At 44.0% G+C, this 18666-nt stretch overlaps 1 protein-coding gene across 2 annotated transcripts in view; it reads left to right on the forward strand.

Annotated features, from left to right (window-relative positions):
• PAPSS1 (3'-phosphoadenosine 5'-phosphosulfate synthase 1) overlaps nt 1-18666 on the forward strand; it is an 88959-nt gene that overhangs the window by 27358 nt on the left and 42935 nt on the right. For both annotated transcript variants that reach the window (XM_070611766.1, XM_008512811.2), the window contains exons 6-9: nt 10695-10808; nt 13331-13442; nt 15294-15499; nt 18428-18563. In XM_070611766.1, coding sequence (XP_070467867.1) covers nt 10695-10808; nt 13331-13442; nt 15294-15499; nt 18428-18563 — 568 coding nt within the window. The remainder of the gene's footprint in view (nt 1-10694; nt 10809-13330; nt 13443-15293; nt 15500-18427; nt 18564-18666) is intronic.

Raw genomic sequence — 18666 nt, forward strand, 5'->3', positions numbered from 1 at the left:
ATGGTAGGTGATGGAAACAGGAATAAGAATACAGTCATGCGTTACTTTACAACAGGGCCAGGTTCTGAGAAATGCATCGTTGGGCGATTTTGTCACGCAGACATCGTAGAGTGTGCTTCCACAAACCTAGATGGTGCAGCCTGCTACACACCTAGGCTCTGTGGTACTCATTCACCAGGACCGCTGTTATGTATGTGGTCCATCGTTGACTGACATGTTGTCATGTGGCGCATGACTGTATACAACTCCTAGAGAGTGTGTAGGAAGCCAGGGTTTCCGTGTGCACGTGGCACACCAGGAGGCACAGGAGTGAACTTGGAAAGGCTTTGGTATCGGATCTGTCTCATCAGTTCATTTTTAGAAGATATTTTTGCTGGGTGTAGAATTCTGGCTTGACAGATTTTTCTTTTAGGACTTTAAAGATGTTGCTCCTTGGTCCTCTTGTTTGCATTGTTTCTAATTCTTTGTTCTTCTCCTTCTAGTGTTTCTTTTTTTCCTGCCTGAGTCCAGGATCCTCTCTGACCCTGATTTTGAGCAGGTTTAGTGTGGTTTTTCTAGGTCTTTCAGGATGTGTGAGTCTTTTTTCTTCCAGTTTAGCGTTCTCAGACCTTCCTGGTTGCTGGTTGGTTCTTTCATTAGTTTTTGGAAACTCTCAGCCATTATCTCTTCACCTGTTTGTTTTGCCCCGCTCTCTTCTGGGCCTCCAGGTGCACGAGTGTTAGACAGTGGGGTATTGTCCCACAGCTTTAGATGATCTGTTCTTTCCCATTTTTGTCTTGATTTTTCAGGCTTGATCATTTCTAATCACTTAGTTTCAAGTTTATTGATTCCTCAGCTGTATTTGCCCATAGAAAGAATTCTTAAACTTGGTGATAATCATCAAAAAAATTCTCTCATTATTTGGTTCTCTTTTTACATATATATAGTTTACATCTTTCTGTTGAAATTATCTGTTCATGCGTGTGGTCCACTTTTCAACTACATCATTTTACATAAGAATTCTATAGTTATTTTAAAGTCCTGACTGATGGTTGCAACCTCTGGGTCATTTCTGCATCTGGTTTTGTTGATTGCTGTATCTCTTCATGGTGGGTGGTTTTTCTTGCTCTTTTTGGTGTTAGAGTTTTGTACCAAATGCTGAAAGAACAGGAGAAATTGAGATGGGTGGTGTTTATGCCTGGGCGTTTACACTCTTTTCCAGTCACCCTGTCAGTGTGGTGAGCTGAGTTAATTTAGTTGGTAGCTCAGCTGGATTTGGATTTCCTTATTCTGTAGTGACTGTTCCTGCAGCCCCAGCCTCAAATTTCTGCGGTGATGGGCTGTCCTACCTTGTGCTGAGCGTGGCCTGGCCTGCCGCAGGGTTTTCTCAGTGTTTCTCCTCCTCCCTCAGCTTGCGAATCCCCTGCCTGCCCCATGCAACGGCTCCCTCCAGGCTCTTGGTCCTCCCTTAGCAGGATCCCTTATTCCTTAGTGCTAGGCTTGTGCTGGGGAGCAGTGGGGGTTCTTGGTTTTGCTGGTCCAGCTTCAGTCTGAGGCAGGACCTGTGCTCCTGGATCTTGGAGTGGGTCTTTCTCAATATCCTTTCTCCTCCCTGCGTGGTACCCAACCTTGAACCTGGGAGGTCTTGGCACGTGAGTTGTGTGCTTCTCACATGCATTGGCAGGTCCGTGGTATGTGTCAGTTCAGGATCCTGGACCAAGAATTCCTCTACCTCCCTCGCTTTGGCAGACCATATTTGCTCTGCCCCTCCCTCAGAAACAGTGGCCCCTGGGAGGGTTTCCTGCTCTTCCCCATCAGCTTAAGGCTTTTGTGTTCTGCCAACCAAGGACCCAGGGAGTGGGCAGACTTTTGTGCCTGTGCACCACTGAGGAGAGTTCTCTCTCGTCTCCAGACCTGCTCCTGATCTTTCTTCTGAGCACCTCTTCCACGCCTACTTGTGAATGAGTGCAGAGCCCCTGTGTCTGGGCTCCCAGTGAGACCAGTCCACACTCAGCCTGTAAGAGTTTTGAAGCCATTTTAGTTGTGTCTTCTTTGCTGCCTTTATTGCAATCCCCCTTCCTCCCATGACTGCCGAAGGCAAACAGTTCACGGGTCGTGTCCTTTCTTGTTGGGGCTTGTCGCTCTTTGGAAGCAGTTCATGTTACTGCTTTAGGACCTCAGCTCTGTGGTGGGCTCACGGACGTTTATGATTCTGTAGACTTTATGGATTCTATGGATTATTTATAGGCCTTTCCTCTTGTTAGGTGATGTTCTATCGTGGAGTCTCTGTTTTATTTTTAGCGAATTGTCTGTTCTTACTCTACTTTTATTCTGTTGTGGTTGTTTTATAGTTTTCTTACAAATTTGTGTGAAATCAATAGATACTAATTATATGCCCTTTTTGTTGAAACTATGTTTCTAGTATTTTTCCTTTTTGTTTTGATTGTGGTTTTGTTTGCGTTTTTTGTACATTAAACCTATCTTTTTTACTTGAGATTTGTTATGTCAATGTTAGAATGTTATACATAGTTTTATTTTCTTAGAGTTAATATTTTTAAAGTACTTTTAAGTGTTTCAGAGCAGATCAAAGACAGCACTGTCTGGACTGGAAAGAAGGTTGACTGGTAAGGAAGTGGACTGCCCAGGCCTGTCCCGGTTAGTGTGAGATGTTCGGTGTGGTGTGAAGTGAGAACAGTGTGTGTAGGTTGTCTCATTCATCTTGGAAAGCTAAGGCACGTTTTGCCAGATAAGTTATGATTCACTGAGGTTCTGAAACCTCAATCTAAGTGGTAAATGAGTGACTTGGGTTATTATGCCTTATGTAGTGAAAACCATTTCTAAAATAAAGCTAAGTTTATTTTATCTCCTCTTCAGGCTCAGTTTGTTGGCCTTTGCGGGTTTTTTCTCACACCATCCAGTTCTCTGATTCTCTGGCACCGGCTGGGCGTCCAGTAAGTCACTTCCGTCCTGACACTAACTCCCAGAGTCAGCTCCATCCCTGCAGGTGTGGAGGGCTCAGTCCCACAAGACTGCGCCCACTTCAGATGCCACCTGCAGCTAGGGTGCCCAGGCCACCCACATTCCTGCCTGGCTGGCAACAGTCATGGCTTCCCCAGACCCCCCTCCCACCTCCAGTGCAATAATTCGACTCACAGAACTCGGGAAAGCACTTACTTACTGTGACCAGTTTATTGTAGTAGCCAAATGGAAGAGGCGTGTAGGGCCGGGTAGGGAGTAGGGAGTGACGTGGAGCTCCTGCACCCGCTGTGGGCACACCATCACAACTCAGAAGCTCTCTGGACCTGTCCTTTAGAGGTTTTCATGGAGGTTTCATCACGTGGGCACGATTGGTTAAATCTCAGGCCATTGGTGATGGAACTCAATTTCCAGCTCCTTCCCTAGCCTGGAGGTCCAGCACTGGTCCTCTAATCTGGCTTGGTCTTTCAGAGGAGCCCTCAGCCCAGAGTCATCCCATTTTCATTCCAGACACTCTTGTCACTCAGGAGGTTCCAAGGGCTTTTAGAGCTCTGTTCCAGGAACCAGGGACAAAGACCAAATGTGTTTCCCATCGTACCGCCACTTTTTATTAGAGCAAAGAAGGCAGTCTTGGGCCTCCCTAGAGGATGCAGGTGTTTGAGAAGTGCTGTCTCCAGGGCAGTCAGTGGGATTTTGCTGTTTTATGCTTGGGATTATCTTGGAAAGACGCTTCTGAAGTTATTCTACCAGGTATTGTTTCTTTAGTCTTTTTTCCTAAGATTTAGCATTGGTTTCACTTTCCAAGAGAAATTTGTTTCCAGTATGCTGTACAATGGGTATTTTAGGATGGTGGGTCTTTTTGGTTAGCATAACGTTACGTGTCCTCTGTCATCTCTGGATTATCTTATTTTTTGATCTGGCCTATGTGATGTAGTTGGGATACGTAACATGGTCATTTATATAATACTTAATTTCTCAGTATTTTATCAGAGCATCTTTCCTTTTTTCCCCCAAGCCATTCATCTTTTTTAAAAGAATTTATTTTTTGTGGAAGATAGAAAAAAAGTCTTAATGTGCTTCAGTTGGCATAGTTTTATTCAAGAAAATACCAAACACTGATGAGTACTGAGGATTTTGGATTTAATCCTTTTCCTGACCCTCAAATGGTCACTAGGTGGCCTGCTGGTATTGCATTTTAACATGGTGTGTTCTGCCATCAGGAAGTGGTGTTCTTGCTGCTGGTTTTAATCTAAAGTGATATTTTAAATACTGTTTTTAAATCTACTAGGAACTCTAGATTTACTAGTGCTATAAATTATTTAAGGGTTTGTCTTTTTATGAAATGGTGGTTTAGTGCTCTAAATGGATTTTATACTGCACATAAAAACCAGACTTTCAGCCCCGTTTGAAAGTGTTGCCAGCGTGTCGCTCGGTGTTCTTGCACTGGATACGTGTAGTTTAGATAATGGAAATTTAATAGTTACATAAAAATATGAATGGGCTCTCGTGTTCAAAGCTGTTTGGCAGATTTGGCTCAAGAAAAAAGTGCAGAAAATACTTAAAGAAAAAACTTGAAATGTGGACTCACTATGTTTATGAACATGTTCACAGTTCCTTTGGAAGATGAAAAAGAGAAGGCAAGAACTGCTCTTTTCAGGTGGGATTGTTGTCTCTTCTGTCTGCCAGTTTCTGGGTAAAAACAAACAGTCGTCTCTGAACAAAGACATGGATACAGCACATGTTAGATCTTAAATTGTGTTCAGTTGGTCGAGCAAAGAATTTTGAGTACCCGTATTACATTAAAAAATTAATATGTAAACATCCGTGATATTTAAATATTTCTAGACCATCCTCATTCGTGGTAGCTTGTGAGCTGTTCACTGGCCCAGCTCAGGAGGACTCCAGAGCACCCTCCGTCTTCTTTCCCGTAAGTGCTGGTGGCCGGGGAGGCCCTAGGATTGGAGCTGAGGGGTGGAGGTCTGTAAAACTTGCTCCGGGCCTGGCTTGTGATCTATTTCTGTTTTAAAGGAAATTTCCTGAAATAAAGAGTTTTGTGCGTGCCAGTTAGAAAGAACACATTGTTTTCTAAGAGCCGACTGTGTCTCTGGAAACCCTAATGAGTCCCAAATAAAATGGAGAGCTCATGTGGCAGAGGCTTCACATTCTGTTGTCCAGATATCTTGTCCTACTTTGAGGTGGTTTTGCTCCTTTAGATGTTTAGAAGTGGTTTTGGAAACTGAAAAGATTTGTCAGTAGGATGTGCTAGAAACTGGCTGTCTGCATTTTTAAAATTGTTTTTGTCTTCCTGATAGAGAGTCCTCTCTCCGTGTAGAGTCTACATAGAACTCGCTTCCTCTGAGCAAGCGTTCCATGTTCCCCTAGATTCGGGCTCTTGTGTTTAATTCCAAAAATATTCACTTAATTATCTTTTTTGAAGAGAAAAACTGTAGCAACCTCTTGAACTTTTATTTTGGCAGTGGTGAAGCATCAGAAGAATTCTGTATCCAAGTTGTGAGGCTAAAACTCATTTTAAAATATTGGTTGATGTGAATTTTGAAAAGGGAAGAATTTTGTGAAATGCTTGTAATGAAAAAATTTGGACTCAAAATAAAAAATTCCCCCTTGAAAAGAAAGTGATTATAGCCTCTATGTTCCTGCATATAAAGCAGCACATTACTGAAAATGCATTCATCCTAAAGCTATGCTTTATTAGTGCACAAAACGTTTAAAAAAATGATTTGTTTGGGTTCATAGTTTAGATATTACTTTTTCGTGTTCAGATGAGTTCTCTTGGAGACACTTGGGTCTGCTCACAAATCATTTGTGCATTTGTTTTTAACTGAGGGTGTGGGTGAAGAAAACTGGAAACACGATGAGTAGAAGTATTTATTAGTTCTTAGCTCTCACCTTGAATGTCTTCCTTTGAAGGGAGTAGATTCGCCTACCCAAGTGTCCCTCCAGCGTGGTGGCGCTCTGGACAGGGGCCATTCCAGAGTAGAGCAAGGAGCACGGACCAGCCATGTGCCCAGAGCATCCCAGGGCACATATTTGTGAACTGAATCTAGTGATGCTGGTGAGAAAACCAGCTAAAAATGCCCTTTTCCATCCAACAGAGATCTTAGTCTGTTGGACGCTCTCCTCTGACTCTCCAAGACTCTTGACAGTTATCAGTGTTAAATGTGGGGAGGGAGAGAGTAGTCACCTCCCACCACAACATAAAAAAGGTGTCCCATCCTTACAATAATATGGGCTTCAGAGATGGCAAAGGAAGCTTTGTATAGAGCTGTTCGTATCACTGGAGTTCTTCCCTTCCCTGGTGTCCCTGTGTCATTGGTTCCCAGAGGGTGGATTCTGGCTTTCAAAGTTCTGTGGGGTCCAAAGCGGTGGAAAGGGAAGTTTTCAATGTATTCAGTTATGGGGTTTGAAAAAGTTGGTTGAAAATCATTCGCTTATCCTTAATGGAAATGTTTAGGCCTGGCTGAAATGTCAGGTACCTTTACTTTCTGTCTAGAACTTGATCAACACGGAAAGATCACGTGCTGCCCAGAAACCCTGGGAATTGTGAATGTTTAATAAAATCATGGACAATAAACTAAGAACAATTGGTGTGAAGAATGTTTCATAGCTTCGTTTTCATGGAAGAGACAGTAAGGGCCTTTTGGAGAGGAGAATAACACTGGGGTGTGAGTCGGAGTCCCACTTTCCAGCATTTACCAATCAACTGTACGACCTTGGAAAAAGTAGCCTCATTTCTCTGGCTTCAGTTTTCTCATCTGTGAAGTGGCAGATACTAAGAGTACCTGTCTCAGAATTGGACTGAGGAGTCTGTGAGTTAATATGTAGAGTGCTCAGCACAGCTGTGGGGTGTAGCAAGCACACGATAGTTATTATTTATTGAGTATGTACTGTGTGTTAAGTGCACTGGGAGGCGGTCTGGCAGGGATTTGGGGCAGTTATTAACCTCTCCTGAGCCTCACTCTCCTCGTCTGTGAGAGGAGCATACTTCTGCTCTCATAGGTGGATTGCCAGAAGGTTCAACGAGTTAATTCATGGAAACCCTGGGACAGTGCTGGTGAGGCAGTAAGCATCCCGTTAGTGTCAGCCCCACCCTTCAGGTACTTACATCATTTAACTTCACAGCAGCCCTGTAACACATATGCATACACACACACACACGTATAGTAAACAGCTGAGAAGGAGACCAGTTCAGAGATGTTAGGTAATCTGCTCAAGGTTGCACTGTTAGAATTTAAACTTACATCTTAGGTACAAACCTCAGAAATAACTAACCCATAGACCCCTGTTGCTTTCTTGTATCTCTTTTTGGTTTTGAAGATGTTGTGTCCTAATGTTTTGTGAGTAATGTGAATATTTAATTTTAAGTCTGTTTTGTGAAACTTTATCATACTCTTCCTCATAAAAGTCCTAATGATGCCTGACTTTTTGTGTAACTTGAGTTAATTTCAGCATTTGTTCCTAGTGTGGAGGATTTCAGTTCTTTATTTTGCAGCCAGAAAAGTGGGTATGTCTCAAGACGTCTTTGAGAGCTCGACATATCCAAGAGGCTAAGTGAACATGAGGGATGTGTGTGTGGTTCGCCTATGCACGTCATCTTCTTCTAGGGAACGTCGATTCTGAATTCTTGTTTTCTAGCTGATGAAGTAATAGGCTTTGTACAGACTGATGAAACTACCAGTGCCCTGTACTGTGCTTGTGGGCGCGGGACAGTTGGAAAGGGGTATACAAAATGACCATTACAACCTTTTAGAGGGTGGTTTGTTTTTCTCAGCTCCAAATTCTCTTTACTGCTATTGTATAATCTAAAATAAATGTATTTTAAAAATTTCCTGGAATTAGAAGCACCAAACGGACTACCGTAAGCTGTTTCTCTTCCTAGATTTTCAGAAGTCTTTTTTTCCTTTTTTCCCCCAGTTTTGTTGAGATATAATTGACATACAAAGAAAAGAAGAGTCTTGCGTATGCGATTTCCTCTTCAGGTGCAAGTGAAATCAAGTATTAGTTTAAATCGCGTACGTTTACTTATCACTTGTTTGACCACCTTGGCCAAACTGAAGACGTGCCGTCTTTCGCTTGGGCTCCTTGGCAGTCGTCTGCCTCACTGCTGCAAGGTTGTAACGTGCCGCATGGACAAAGGGAAATGGAGGCAGCGGTGGTGGCCGTCCTTCGTCCCGCACCATCCCCTACACCCTGGTGCCACAGGCGCCGGATGCAGGAGGCCCGGAAGCACTGTGTGGGCCTGTGCTGCGCAGGTTTGCTTCACACACACTGCCCCGCCTTCCTCCTGTGAGCGGTGGACGCTCGGGGCACAGGGGGCCTCCAGAAGTGCCCTTCCTGTGTGCCCTGCAGGAGCGGGCTCGCTGAGGTCGGTGTTGGAATAGGCAATGGTTCCTTCTTGGCTGTCTTTAAATTTCTTCTTCCTTCCTGTGTACTCTTCTTACTTGTTCTTGGGTTTGTCGTGAGAAAGATCAGAGGCCTTGAATTTACTGGTAGGAGGAGGCCAGCCTTGGCACATGGTGTCGCCAGTGCTGAACCGTGTCTCTCTCGTTCCCTCTCTGAGGAGCACTGTAGCATAATTCTTTCTAGATTCTCAGAACCCACGGGAGCAGCTTGAGAGCTGGCGCCCAGGCCTTGCTGAGGTCCTCTCGCCTTGATACACGTCTGACTCTGCTTTGTTCTTCTCCTGAAGATACTAATGTAGGTCAAGGTATAAGTTAAAGTTTCTTACCAGACTTATTCCTCAGGAAAAATAAAGGGGAATGTCCTTAAAAATCTGGTTCTTCCATTGATATTTATTTTGGATTACTTTTTTTGTTATTTTCATTTTTTAATGGGCTTTATTTTTAAGAGCAGTTTTAGATTCACAGCAAAGCCGAGTGGAAAGTACAGAGTGAGTTCCCGTGTAGTCTGCTTGCCTCCCGCCATGCACAGCCTCTGCTACTGTCGGCATCCCCACCAGAATGGTACATTTGTTGCAGTTGATGAACCTACATTGACGTATCATCACCCAAAATTCACACTTTCCTTCAGGGTTGTACATTCTCTGGGTTTGGACACTTACCTGCCATCGTAGTATCATACAGAATAGTTTCACTGCGCTGAAAATCCCGTGCCCTGCCTGTTCATCCCTCCCTGCCCCCAGCCCCTGGCAGCCACTCATCTTTTTACTGTCACCATAGCTTTGCCTTTTGCAGACTGTTGTATGGTTGGAATCGTGCAGTGTGTAGCCTTTTCACATTGGCTTCTTTCACCTGGTAATATGCATTTAAGGTTCTTCCGTGTCTTGTCGTGGCTTGATAGCTCACTTCTTAGTACTGAATAATATTCCCTTGTCTGGAAGTACCACTTTATCCGTTTGTTTACTGAAGAACTTCTCGATTGCTTCTAAGTTTTGGCAATTATGAATAAAGCTGCTATAAACATCTGTGCAGGTTTTAGTGTGGACATAAGTTTTCAACTTATTTGTGTAAATACCAAGGACTGTGATTGCTCGACTGTGTGGTTAAGAGTATGTCTAGTTTTGTAAGAAATTGCCACACTGTCCTCTAAAGTGGCTGCACCATTCTGCATTCCCACCAGCAACGAACGAGAGTTCTGCTCCACATCCGCATCCTCGTCAGCAATTGGCGTTGCCAGTGTTTTGGATTTTGACCATTCTAATAGGTGTGTAGTGACGTCTTGGTTTAATTTGCAGTTCCCTGATGACATATGATGTGGAATATCATTTCATAGGTTTATTGGCCATCTGTACATCTTCTTTTGTGAGGTCTGTTCAGGTCTTTGGCCCATTTTCTAGTTGAGTGGGTTGTTTTCTTACTGTTGAGTTTTAAGACTTCTTTGTATATTTTGGATACCAAATATTTTCTCCCAGTCTGGGGCTTGAGTTTTCATTCTCTTGAGAGTTACTTTATTTTGAATATTTCTTGCTTGGGTGAGATACTTGTAGGAAAGCCCTTGATCAGTGTCAGTTTTGTATGCATATAAAGGTTACCTGATAGATTTGGTTGCTTAAAAAAAAGGTAAGAGTAATTATTCCTGGGGCTATGACAAGTGTTGTGAGCAAGCCTTGTGAAGGTCACCTAGTGAGCAGGGTGGAAGTGGCGATGCCGTGTTATCACAAGTATGCTTGTAGGATCAATGGGAAAAGCTCTGTCTCAATGTCGTCTGAACGAGCACTTGGAGTTAGGATAAAATCTCCAGACTGCATTTCATATGGGATCCAAAAGTACTGTTTCTCAGCACACAGTGGTGGGAGTCAGACAAACGCCGGAGCACTGTGTTGTGTGACTAAGAAGGTGGGCTTAGTGACGCCAGAGACAAAGATGCATGTGGAAGCTGGAATAAAATGGTTCGTGGCATGTTAAAGATGATGATGAATCTGTGTAGAGTGACTTTCTGTTTCTTTTTATTGTTACTTCTTATTGGAGGTCACCTCTTCTGTGCAGTTGCCTGATTTGACATCTGGTACCTTCTGGAATTTATTCTTTCTCACTAGATAATGGGACATTCTGCGTAGTGACTTCCTGCCGTGGGCTGTCACCTGCTTAGGAGTTAACCAGCTGACATTAGGAGAATTGACTGGGGAGGCACGGTGTTCAAAGCCCTCTTGTTTAATATTTCTTTTCAGTCTCATTTTGCGATGTTAGTTTTCTCATGGAGATTCCCTCTAGAGAGCTCCGCGTTGTTGAGGCAAGTTAACCTGTGCTCTTGTGGTTGTGTAGGATATTGTACCTGTGGACGCCTCATACGAAGTGAAAGAACTCTATGTGCCAGAAAATAAGCTTCATTTGGCAAAAACGGATGCGGAAACCTTACCGGCGTTGAAAATTAATAAAGTAAGTGCTTTGTTGCTTTTCATACCAAGGGGTTTAGGCTTGTAGACAGTCGTTAGTCAATAAAATTTGTGGTTAATAGCAGTGTGTGAGGGCGGGGGAGTGGAGCTGGGGTGCATGCAGTGTGGTGTGTATCAGTTTCCAGGGGCGAAGCGTGTTTACTATGTGAAGCTATGGTCCCAGATTGCTATGACTTAGATTTCCTTTATTGATTTTGAAATATCAAAGAACAAAGATTGTGTAAGATTTTTGGGCTTATCAGAAGGAATGAGTTCTAGACGGTTAAGAAATACTAAATATAATAATTAAAATGCAGCTTTTTTCCTGTAAATGTTTCCTAATTTCCTACCAAAACCTTGAATCTCCCTTTCTTGTATGGTTAAGAATACTTCTGTTGTACATCATAGTGCTAATGATACCATTAGGTGCTTTTCCCACCAAAAAACTGCTTAAAGTTTTGATATGGTATGATGATAGTGGAAGTTATAATTTATCATTTTCAACTCCGAGAATTTTAAGTTGTATCATTTAGGTGTGCTTTAAAAACAGATTAAGAAATAACCTGAGCTGGAAAACTTTCTAGTTAAACTTTCTTTTAACGTAGGTAAAAATCCAAAACACAGAGGGAAGTGCTCAAATCTGAAAGTAAGGAGAAAGAAAAAACCAAAAAACTCTGGGCTTGGAGAAAGACCCTTGAGTGGTTATTCAGATCTCTGCTAGGCGCAGGTTACCTGACGTGCTTTGTGTAACTGAGTCTCTGAGCAGAAGCCGTGCGGGGGGTCTGAGCAGAGCCGCTGAGGACTGACTGTTGCAGAGGGACAAGATTTGTCACCGACAAACTATGGAGTGAACACACACGCGCACATACACACGCAGAGAAGGAATTAGGAGGAATGGATGGGAACAGGCCACTCCCGCTCTACAACCCAGAAAGACAGTAGCTTTGTCTAAATGGGAACTTCTCTTCAGCACAGTGGTCTGTCCTTTGCACAGTATGAACACAAACTCACTGAAAACTTCCTCCTAAGTCAGGTGGTGTATTGACCAGCTCAGGCTGCCGTAACAAATACCATAGACTGGGGGCTTACACAACAGAAATTTGTTTTCTTACAGTTCTCGAGGCCGGAAAGTCCAAGCTCTAGGTGAGGCCGATTTGGTTCCAGTCTCGGCGCTCTTTCTTGCTGACAGCCGCCTTCCGGCTGTTTCCTCACAGCAGAGAGGACTCTGGTGTCTCTGTCTCTTCTTGTAAGGGCACCAGACTATCGGATTAGGGCCCCACCCTTATGACTTTATTTAACCCTTAGCACCACAGGCCCTACCTCCAAATATAGTCATGGGGGTGTTACAGCTTCAACATACCATCTGAGTTGGGGGGGTGGGGGGACATGTACATTCATTCTGTAACAGGTTAGAATTGGATTCCAATAGAGATAAATAGTGGCCACTGTCAGAGGTTTAGGAAAAATTAATAAGAGGAAACCTTGAAAATAAAATAGTTTGGTCCATGAATGTAACTTTTCCTGTGAATTGGAGAATACCCTTATTTGATTTTGTAGTAGAACACATTGGCCAACATACTTTGGGAGTAGATAGTAAGCTGCATTTACTGTACACTATATTTATATATGTGCTTGCTCTCTCTCTATATATACACACAGCCAGTTAAAAAGTAAGTGTATCTGGGGGCCGGCCCGGTGGCTCAGTGGTTAAGTGCGCACATTCCGCTTTGGCGGCCCAGGGTTCGCTGGTTCGGGTCCCGGGTGCAGACATGACACTACTTGGCACATCATGCTGTGGTAGGCGTCCCACGTATAAAGTAGAGGAGGATGGGTACGGATGTTAGCTCAGGACCAGCCTTCCTCAGCAAAAAGAAGGAGGATTGGTAGCAGATGTTTGCTCAGGGCTAATCTTCCTCAAAAAAAAAAAAAAAGTAAGTGTATCCAGCTTACGTTAATGATACGTAGTTCATCAGTTTTTTAACGTTCTGATGGGATATGCTAGAAATATTAAAGTTCAAGAAATAACACAATCTTTGTAAAAGGAGGATACTCTCCTTGGTGAGGGACTTTTTTTGGTAAATATTTTTATCTCAAGTTTGTTTAGTTGAGGACAGTAGTTGTCAAAGTGTAGTTTCCAGACCATCGTTGTTAGCATTTTCTGGGAACCTGTTAAAAATACAAACTCTCGGACCCTACAGCAAACCGACTGAGTCAGAAGCTCTGGGGGGTGGAGCAGTCTTCATTTTAACAAGCCTTTCAGGGGTTTCTATTCATATTAAAGTTTGAAAACCGCTGGTTGAGCAGGTGCGGTCCTCACTAGGAGTGCTTGGAAGCCCAAGGTTATTTAATTGGTTAGCAGAAATGCATGTTTTCCTGGTGCCCTTCTTCCTTATTAGATTTGTGTACTCTGTAATCATTCTTGAGATGTTTGTTTCCATTGCTTTCAGAACTAAACTCCTGAAGGCTGTTACTGCTTCTGTTCGTAAGTACACGAAACGGAAATTTCCCTACTTTCTTGTTTCCTAGGTGGATATGCAGTGGGTGCAGGTTCTGGCAGAAGGTTGGGCGACCCCACTGAATGGCTTTATGCGAGAGAGGGAATACCTGCAGTGTCTCCATTTCGACTGTCTTCTGGATGGTGAGACGTTTTACATGCCGCAGTTCATGGGGTGTGGGGGAGAAATTACAGCTACAGGGACTCATCACCATTTATAAAAAGCCATGCTAACGTCTTATCGGAGGTAGCATTTGAAGACTGTTAGATCGGTACGGAATACTTTCAGTGAACTTTGAATCTTTTTTGCATTTTCTGTTTTCCTGATGGTGATTTATTGCAGGAGGAGAGGAAAACCTGGGGATTAGGTCTGGAGGTGGATGTAAGGAGCAGATGCAGTTCCCCGTGTCCACCTGGTCACTGTGGAAAGCCTCTCCTGGAAAAGTGCACACACACCAAAGTTAGCTATCCTGACGACGTGCTTGAGTGTTCCGAGAAGGAGTCAGGGCCTCTGAGCTAAGGAATCCTGAAATAGGTGGTTAAAAGGATGCTTCTTCCTGTTCTTTTAAAACACTACAAAAAAATTACCAAAGAATGGATGTTCAGTATATTGTAACAATCCAGCTACCTTAAACTTTGTATACTGTTGGTAAGATTAATTTAGTCCATTAAAGAAGATATTGCTAAATGTCTCAGAAAGTACTCGGTTGCTACAACGTTGGTGCATGTTATGACGTCTTTTAACTAGGGGAATGAAGTAGATATTAGAAAATGTAATTGGTAATCTTTCTTCTCGAGAAACTTTATCACAAGAATGTAAGGATTAAATCCTGCTTGTTGGTTTTCTTCCTTGGAACTAATGGTAGATTCTGTGGACTGCCTCCTTGGTAGTGATTAGGCGGGTTTGCTGCAAGTCCACCTGTTAATTTTCCATTTTAAACTCCACCCAGTGGTGGCAATTTTAAAGCAGCCAAGCAGTTATCATTGATTTTGTTGACATCTTTTGTCCGAAGAAGACATGCCATGATTTCTCAAAAGCGTATGGTTTCTATTCGGCATGTAAATAAGATCCACGTAGGAAATGGAAAGTGAGTTTTATTTTTCTAACCTGTGCCCGGTGAGCAGAAATGAAACTTAGAGCTTGAAAAGTTGGAAACTGAGAATGTGCCTTGATCTCACTGACAGCCCATTTTGGCTTGAGTGGGGCCACTGATTACTGCCTGTTTGTCTTGGCAGTCACTATAGCGACATCGGTTCAATTCTGATTGAAAACCAAAAAACACGAAGTTTTCTGAGTGTTTTTGTTTTCCTGGGTCAAAGATAGCCAAGTATACCAAGTATGGTCATGTGTCACTTAGTGTTGGGGACACATCCTGAGAAATGCGTCGCTGGGCGATTGCGTCGTTGGGCGAACATCGCAGTGCACTTAGAACTAGAAGGCACACCCGCCACACAGCCAGGCTACATGGTACTAATCCTGTGGGACCACCGTCGTACATTCGGTCAGTCCTTGCCCAAAACGTCGTTATGTGGTGCATAACTGTATACTCAAGTGTACTTAATCAACTTGCCATTCAAAATGCAGTTGTCAGCAAGGATTTCAGTATTTCCTGAAAAGGCCCTGAAAAGTAGTTCTTTGTCTTATTTATATATTGGAGGTGCTCAGTATATTTTAGGTGTTGATTCCTCCTTGTTAAACAGTTTCTTTTACTTCTGTGATTCTATACTATTTTTTTTCCCCAAAAGACAGTTTCATGCATTGTTGTGAGAAGTATTGCCTCACGCAGTGTTGAATCTCTTCATTTTTGCTGTTCTTTTAGGCTTGAGTTCTTGCTTGTTCTCCCTCCTGATTTTCCGTGCCAGGTACTAGCTGAACGCTGTCACTGGGCCCGTAAATCTGTAGTTGTTTGAAGACTGTCCACTGACGTGGAAGGTGGATGTACGCGCCTGTTGAGTAATGCACGCTGTGTGCTTCTGTTCTTTTGTGCCCTGCAGGGGGTGTCATTAACTTGTCAGTGCCCATAGTTCTGACAGCTACTCACGAAGATAAAGAGAGGCTGGACGGCTGCACGGCATTCGCTCTGATGTACGAGGGCCGCCGTGTGGCTATTCTTCGCAATCCAGAGTTTTTTGAGCACAGGAAGGAGGAGCGCTGTGCCCGACAGTGGGGAACGACCTGCAAGAACCACCCCTACATCAAGGTCCTGAGCACACCTTGCTGCCTTCTGTCTTGATTTGCCAACAGTGTTTGTGCTGAAGTGTGGGCATTACCTGTGTATCGACTGTTCCATTGGAATTGCTAATATTTTGCAGAATCGACACTGGATCTCAGATTAGTGTGATGAGCATATGGCCTTGTCATTTTGCAAGATAAATATTTGTTCAACAAATATTTTTTAAACATCTACTGTATGCTGGGCACTGAGCTGGGTGGTGGTGCTGGGCATATAGGCCCGATGGTCACGACAGGCAGTTGTATGCTTGGAGGTGGAACAGATGTCAGTCACGTGCTCACAGGCAGAATGTGAGGTCAGGGTGCTGTGGGAGCCCACAGCAGAGTGGTTTCACTGGTCTGGGTTTTAACTGAACATGGAGTTTCCCACATGGAAGCAGGGAAATATAATTAGTCTCCCCAAAGTGAGACTGTGTTTTATGTCTTTGTTATCTTTGAAGTCAAATTTCTGTCAGTTGTTAGGTGTTCTAAAGTAGACCTTGAGCTTTAAAAGACGCTGTTTAAGTGAAGTTTTAGTAGCTTTATCTAGAAAATTTCCATAACATCTGTTTAGATCACAGCAATGTGCTAAACCTCATTTTGTTGTCGTGTAAAGGACAAAAAAGTGTTGCTTTTTTCATAGGGAGATATATATATTGTCTTAGAAAATAAGGAAATTGAGCTAGTAATGGTGTCAGCCATTCCTACAACATTAAAATTCTGCAGTCATTAATGACAACATAGTTTACGCGACATGCTGACGTACGTTCCTTGAACCACCTAGCTAATCTGCAGGAGGGGGGCATTTCCATCTTACGCAGGGAGAAGTTGAGACTTAGAGGGGTAAATGTCTTGACCAGAGTGATGCAGCTGGCAGGTGGGATGAGGGTCTATTTTGAATCCAAGACTTTGGGCTGCAAATCCATCTTCCATAGTCCACAGCGGAGAGTCATTATTGCATACATAGAGCTTCCCATAATATGTACTCCGTACCACTAAAAAGTACCTCTTATGTGAACTCAGTGCAAGAGACATTTTTCAATCAGTCAACAAGCATGAGTGCTGTTTACATTATGTGCCCCTTTCATTTAGAGTGATCTGTAAGGCTTCTTAGGATAGGTAGTGCCTGGTGTGCAACCCTGAGGCACCCGTAGGATTTGGATGGAGGGGACTGTGAGAAAAGCAGTCCAGGTGTGTGGAGGCGAGGAGCAGAGACTCGCTGTGTGAGTTGAGTTGAAGTGTGAAGATAGGGGCCGAGCGTTCCACCATAAGGTAAGACTTTGTTCATAACAACAGTTTACACGTATTGATGCTTTCCAACCACGTTGTGTCTCTCGGTCCTTAGAGTGACCCTTGGAGGTAGACAGGTTGTTGCTTTGTCCAGAGGAGTCCTGGAGTGGGTGCAGCTTGCCCGGAGCTACAGAGGCGCAGCTGGGAGTCAGGACTAGAGTCTGCCCAGGTCTTTTGTGCTCTTTCCGCCACGCTGCTCTGCCTGCCCTGAACCACACTTGCTAGGAATGCAGAGGCCACAGGCAGGTTTGGAGCATGGGAGGCTCACAGAGTGGTGCTCCAGGAACTCAGCTGGTGGTCTTGTACAGATGTCCACATCCCACGTCCCACGTCCACTCCCACCAGTACCATCCAAGCTCTCCAGGTCTCTTGCCTAGACCTTTGCAGTCGTCTCCTGGCTGGAATCCTGCTTCCTCTCGTACCCACTACACACCATTCTCCCAGAGCAGCCAGAGTGAAAGTATAAATCGGAGCATATCACTCCACCCTCCAGAACTCTCCAGTGGCTGCTCCCTGTGGTTAGACTAAATGCAGGTGCCTGGCTGGGCTGTGAGCCCTGCGTGCCTGGCCCTGCCTCCTTACCCCGCCCTCGGCTCCTTTCCTTGCTTCCACCTCTTCTCACCACTTCGCCTTCCTCCTGTTCCTCAAAGACAGAAGCCTGTTTCTGCTCCGGGACTTGGTACTGGTCCCTCTGCCTGAAACACTTTCCCTCCATGACTGGTTTCTCTGCATCGTCTCAGGTTAAATGTCACCCTCAGAGAGGCCAGTGCTCACTCCCTCACCTTCATGTCACTCACTCTGCTCCCTGGGCACTGGCTTCATTGCCCTGTTCATTTTCTCTGCGACATTTGTGACCAGCTGGTGTTTCTCTGGTTTCTCCCTTGTCTCCCCCACTAGAATGTAAGCTCCGTTACAGCCAGGCCTCTCTCTCTCTCGTTTTCTGCTGTTTCCCAAAGCCTGGTGCAGGCCCTGGCGCACACCAGATGTCTGTTGAATGAGTGAGTGGTTTGATGGATGGGGACAGACCTTCTAGTGAGGAAGAGAGGTAGGAGGTGAGGGCAGTAGCCCAGGCGCATTGTGAAACGTAAACCGAAGCAGTGGGGTGGAGGGTGAGCTTCAGCTGCACTGTGAGGCTGGAAGGTCCTCAAAGGTGATATCTCCTCCCAGACGCAGCTAAAGGTGAGTGAGGCTGTGGGGATTGGAAGGCACGAGCTCCATCGTCATTACTTTAGTTGCTTAAAAGTTTAGGACTGGAGAGCGCAGAGGGTGGGGGACCTGAGGTTACAAGTTTTCTGTTAATCAGCATACAACAACAGTGCAAAGAATGTTGTTACTTGAAAAGTCATAGTTACTCATTTTGGTTTTGTTTGCTTTTCATAAGTAAATATAGCAATCGTATCACAAGTCCTTTGAGAAATTATAAAATATACTTTTTGAGAAATTATACAGTACATTCTAATTCTATAGCATCTCTAATCCCGATTCAGTTGATAAGCCGTAGAGATTTACCAGCGACCTTGAGACGCGAGTAGTTTACAGGTGTGTTTAGCTTGTATGGGGGACGTGTTCTTCCTCATTCTGATCTTGGTTTCTATTTAAAGAATTATTGTCTCTTTCTTCCCATTAGATGGTTATGGAACAAGGGGATTGGCTGATTGGAGGAGACCTTCAAGTCTTGGACCGAATTTACTGGAATGATGGTCTTGATCAGTATCGTTTCACTCCTACTGAGCTAAAGCAGAAGTTCAAAGATATGAATGCTGGTAAGACATGGACCTAATCATCCAATACGGGACTCCTTGGAGTCTCTGCTTGATGGGAATGTTCTGGAAGGTTTCTTCCAACGCTTGCTAAAATGTAAAACAG

This window comes from Equus przewalskii, chromosome 2, assembly GCF_037783145.1.
Source record: "Equus przewalskii isolate Varuska chromosome 2, EquPr2, whole genome shotgun sequence".
Taxonomy (NCBI): Eukaryota; Metazoa; Chordata; class Mammalia; order Perissodactyla; family Equidae; genus Equus; species Equus przewalskii.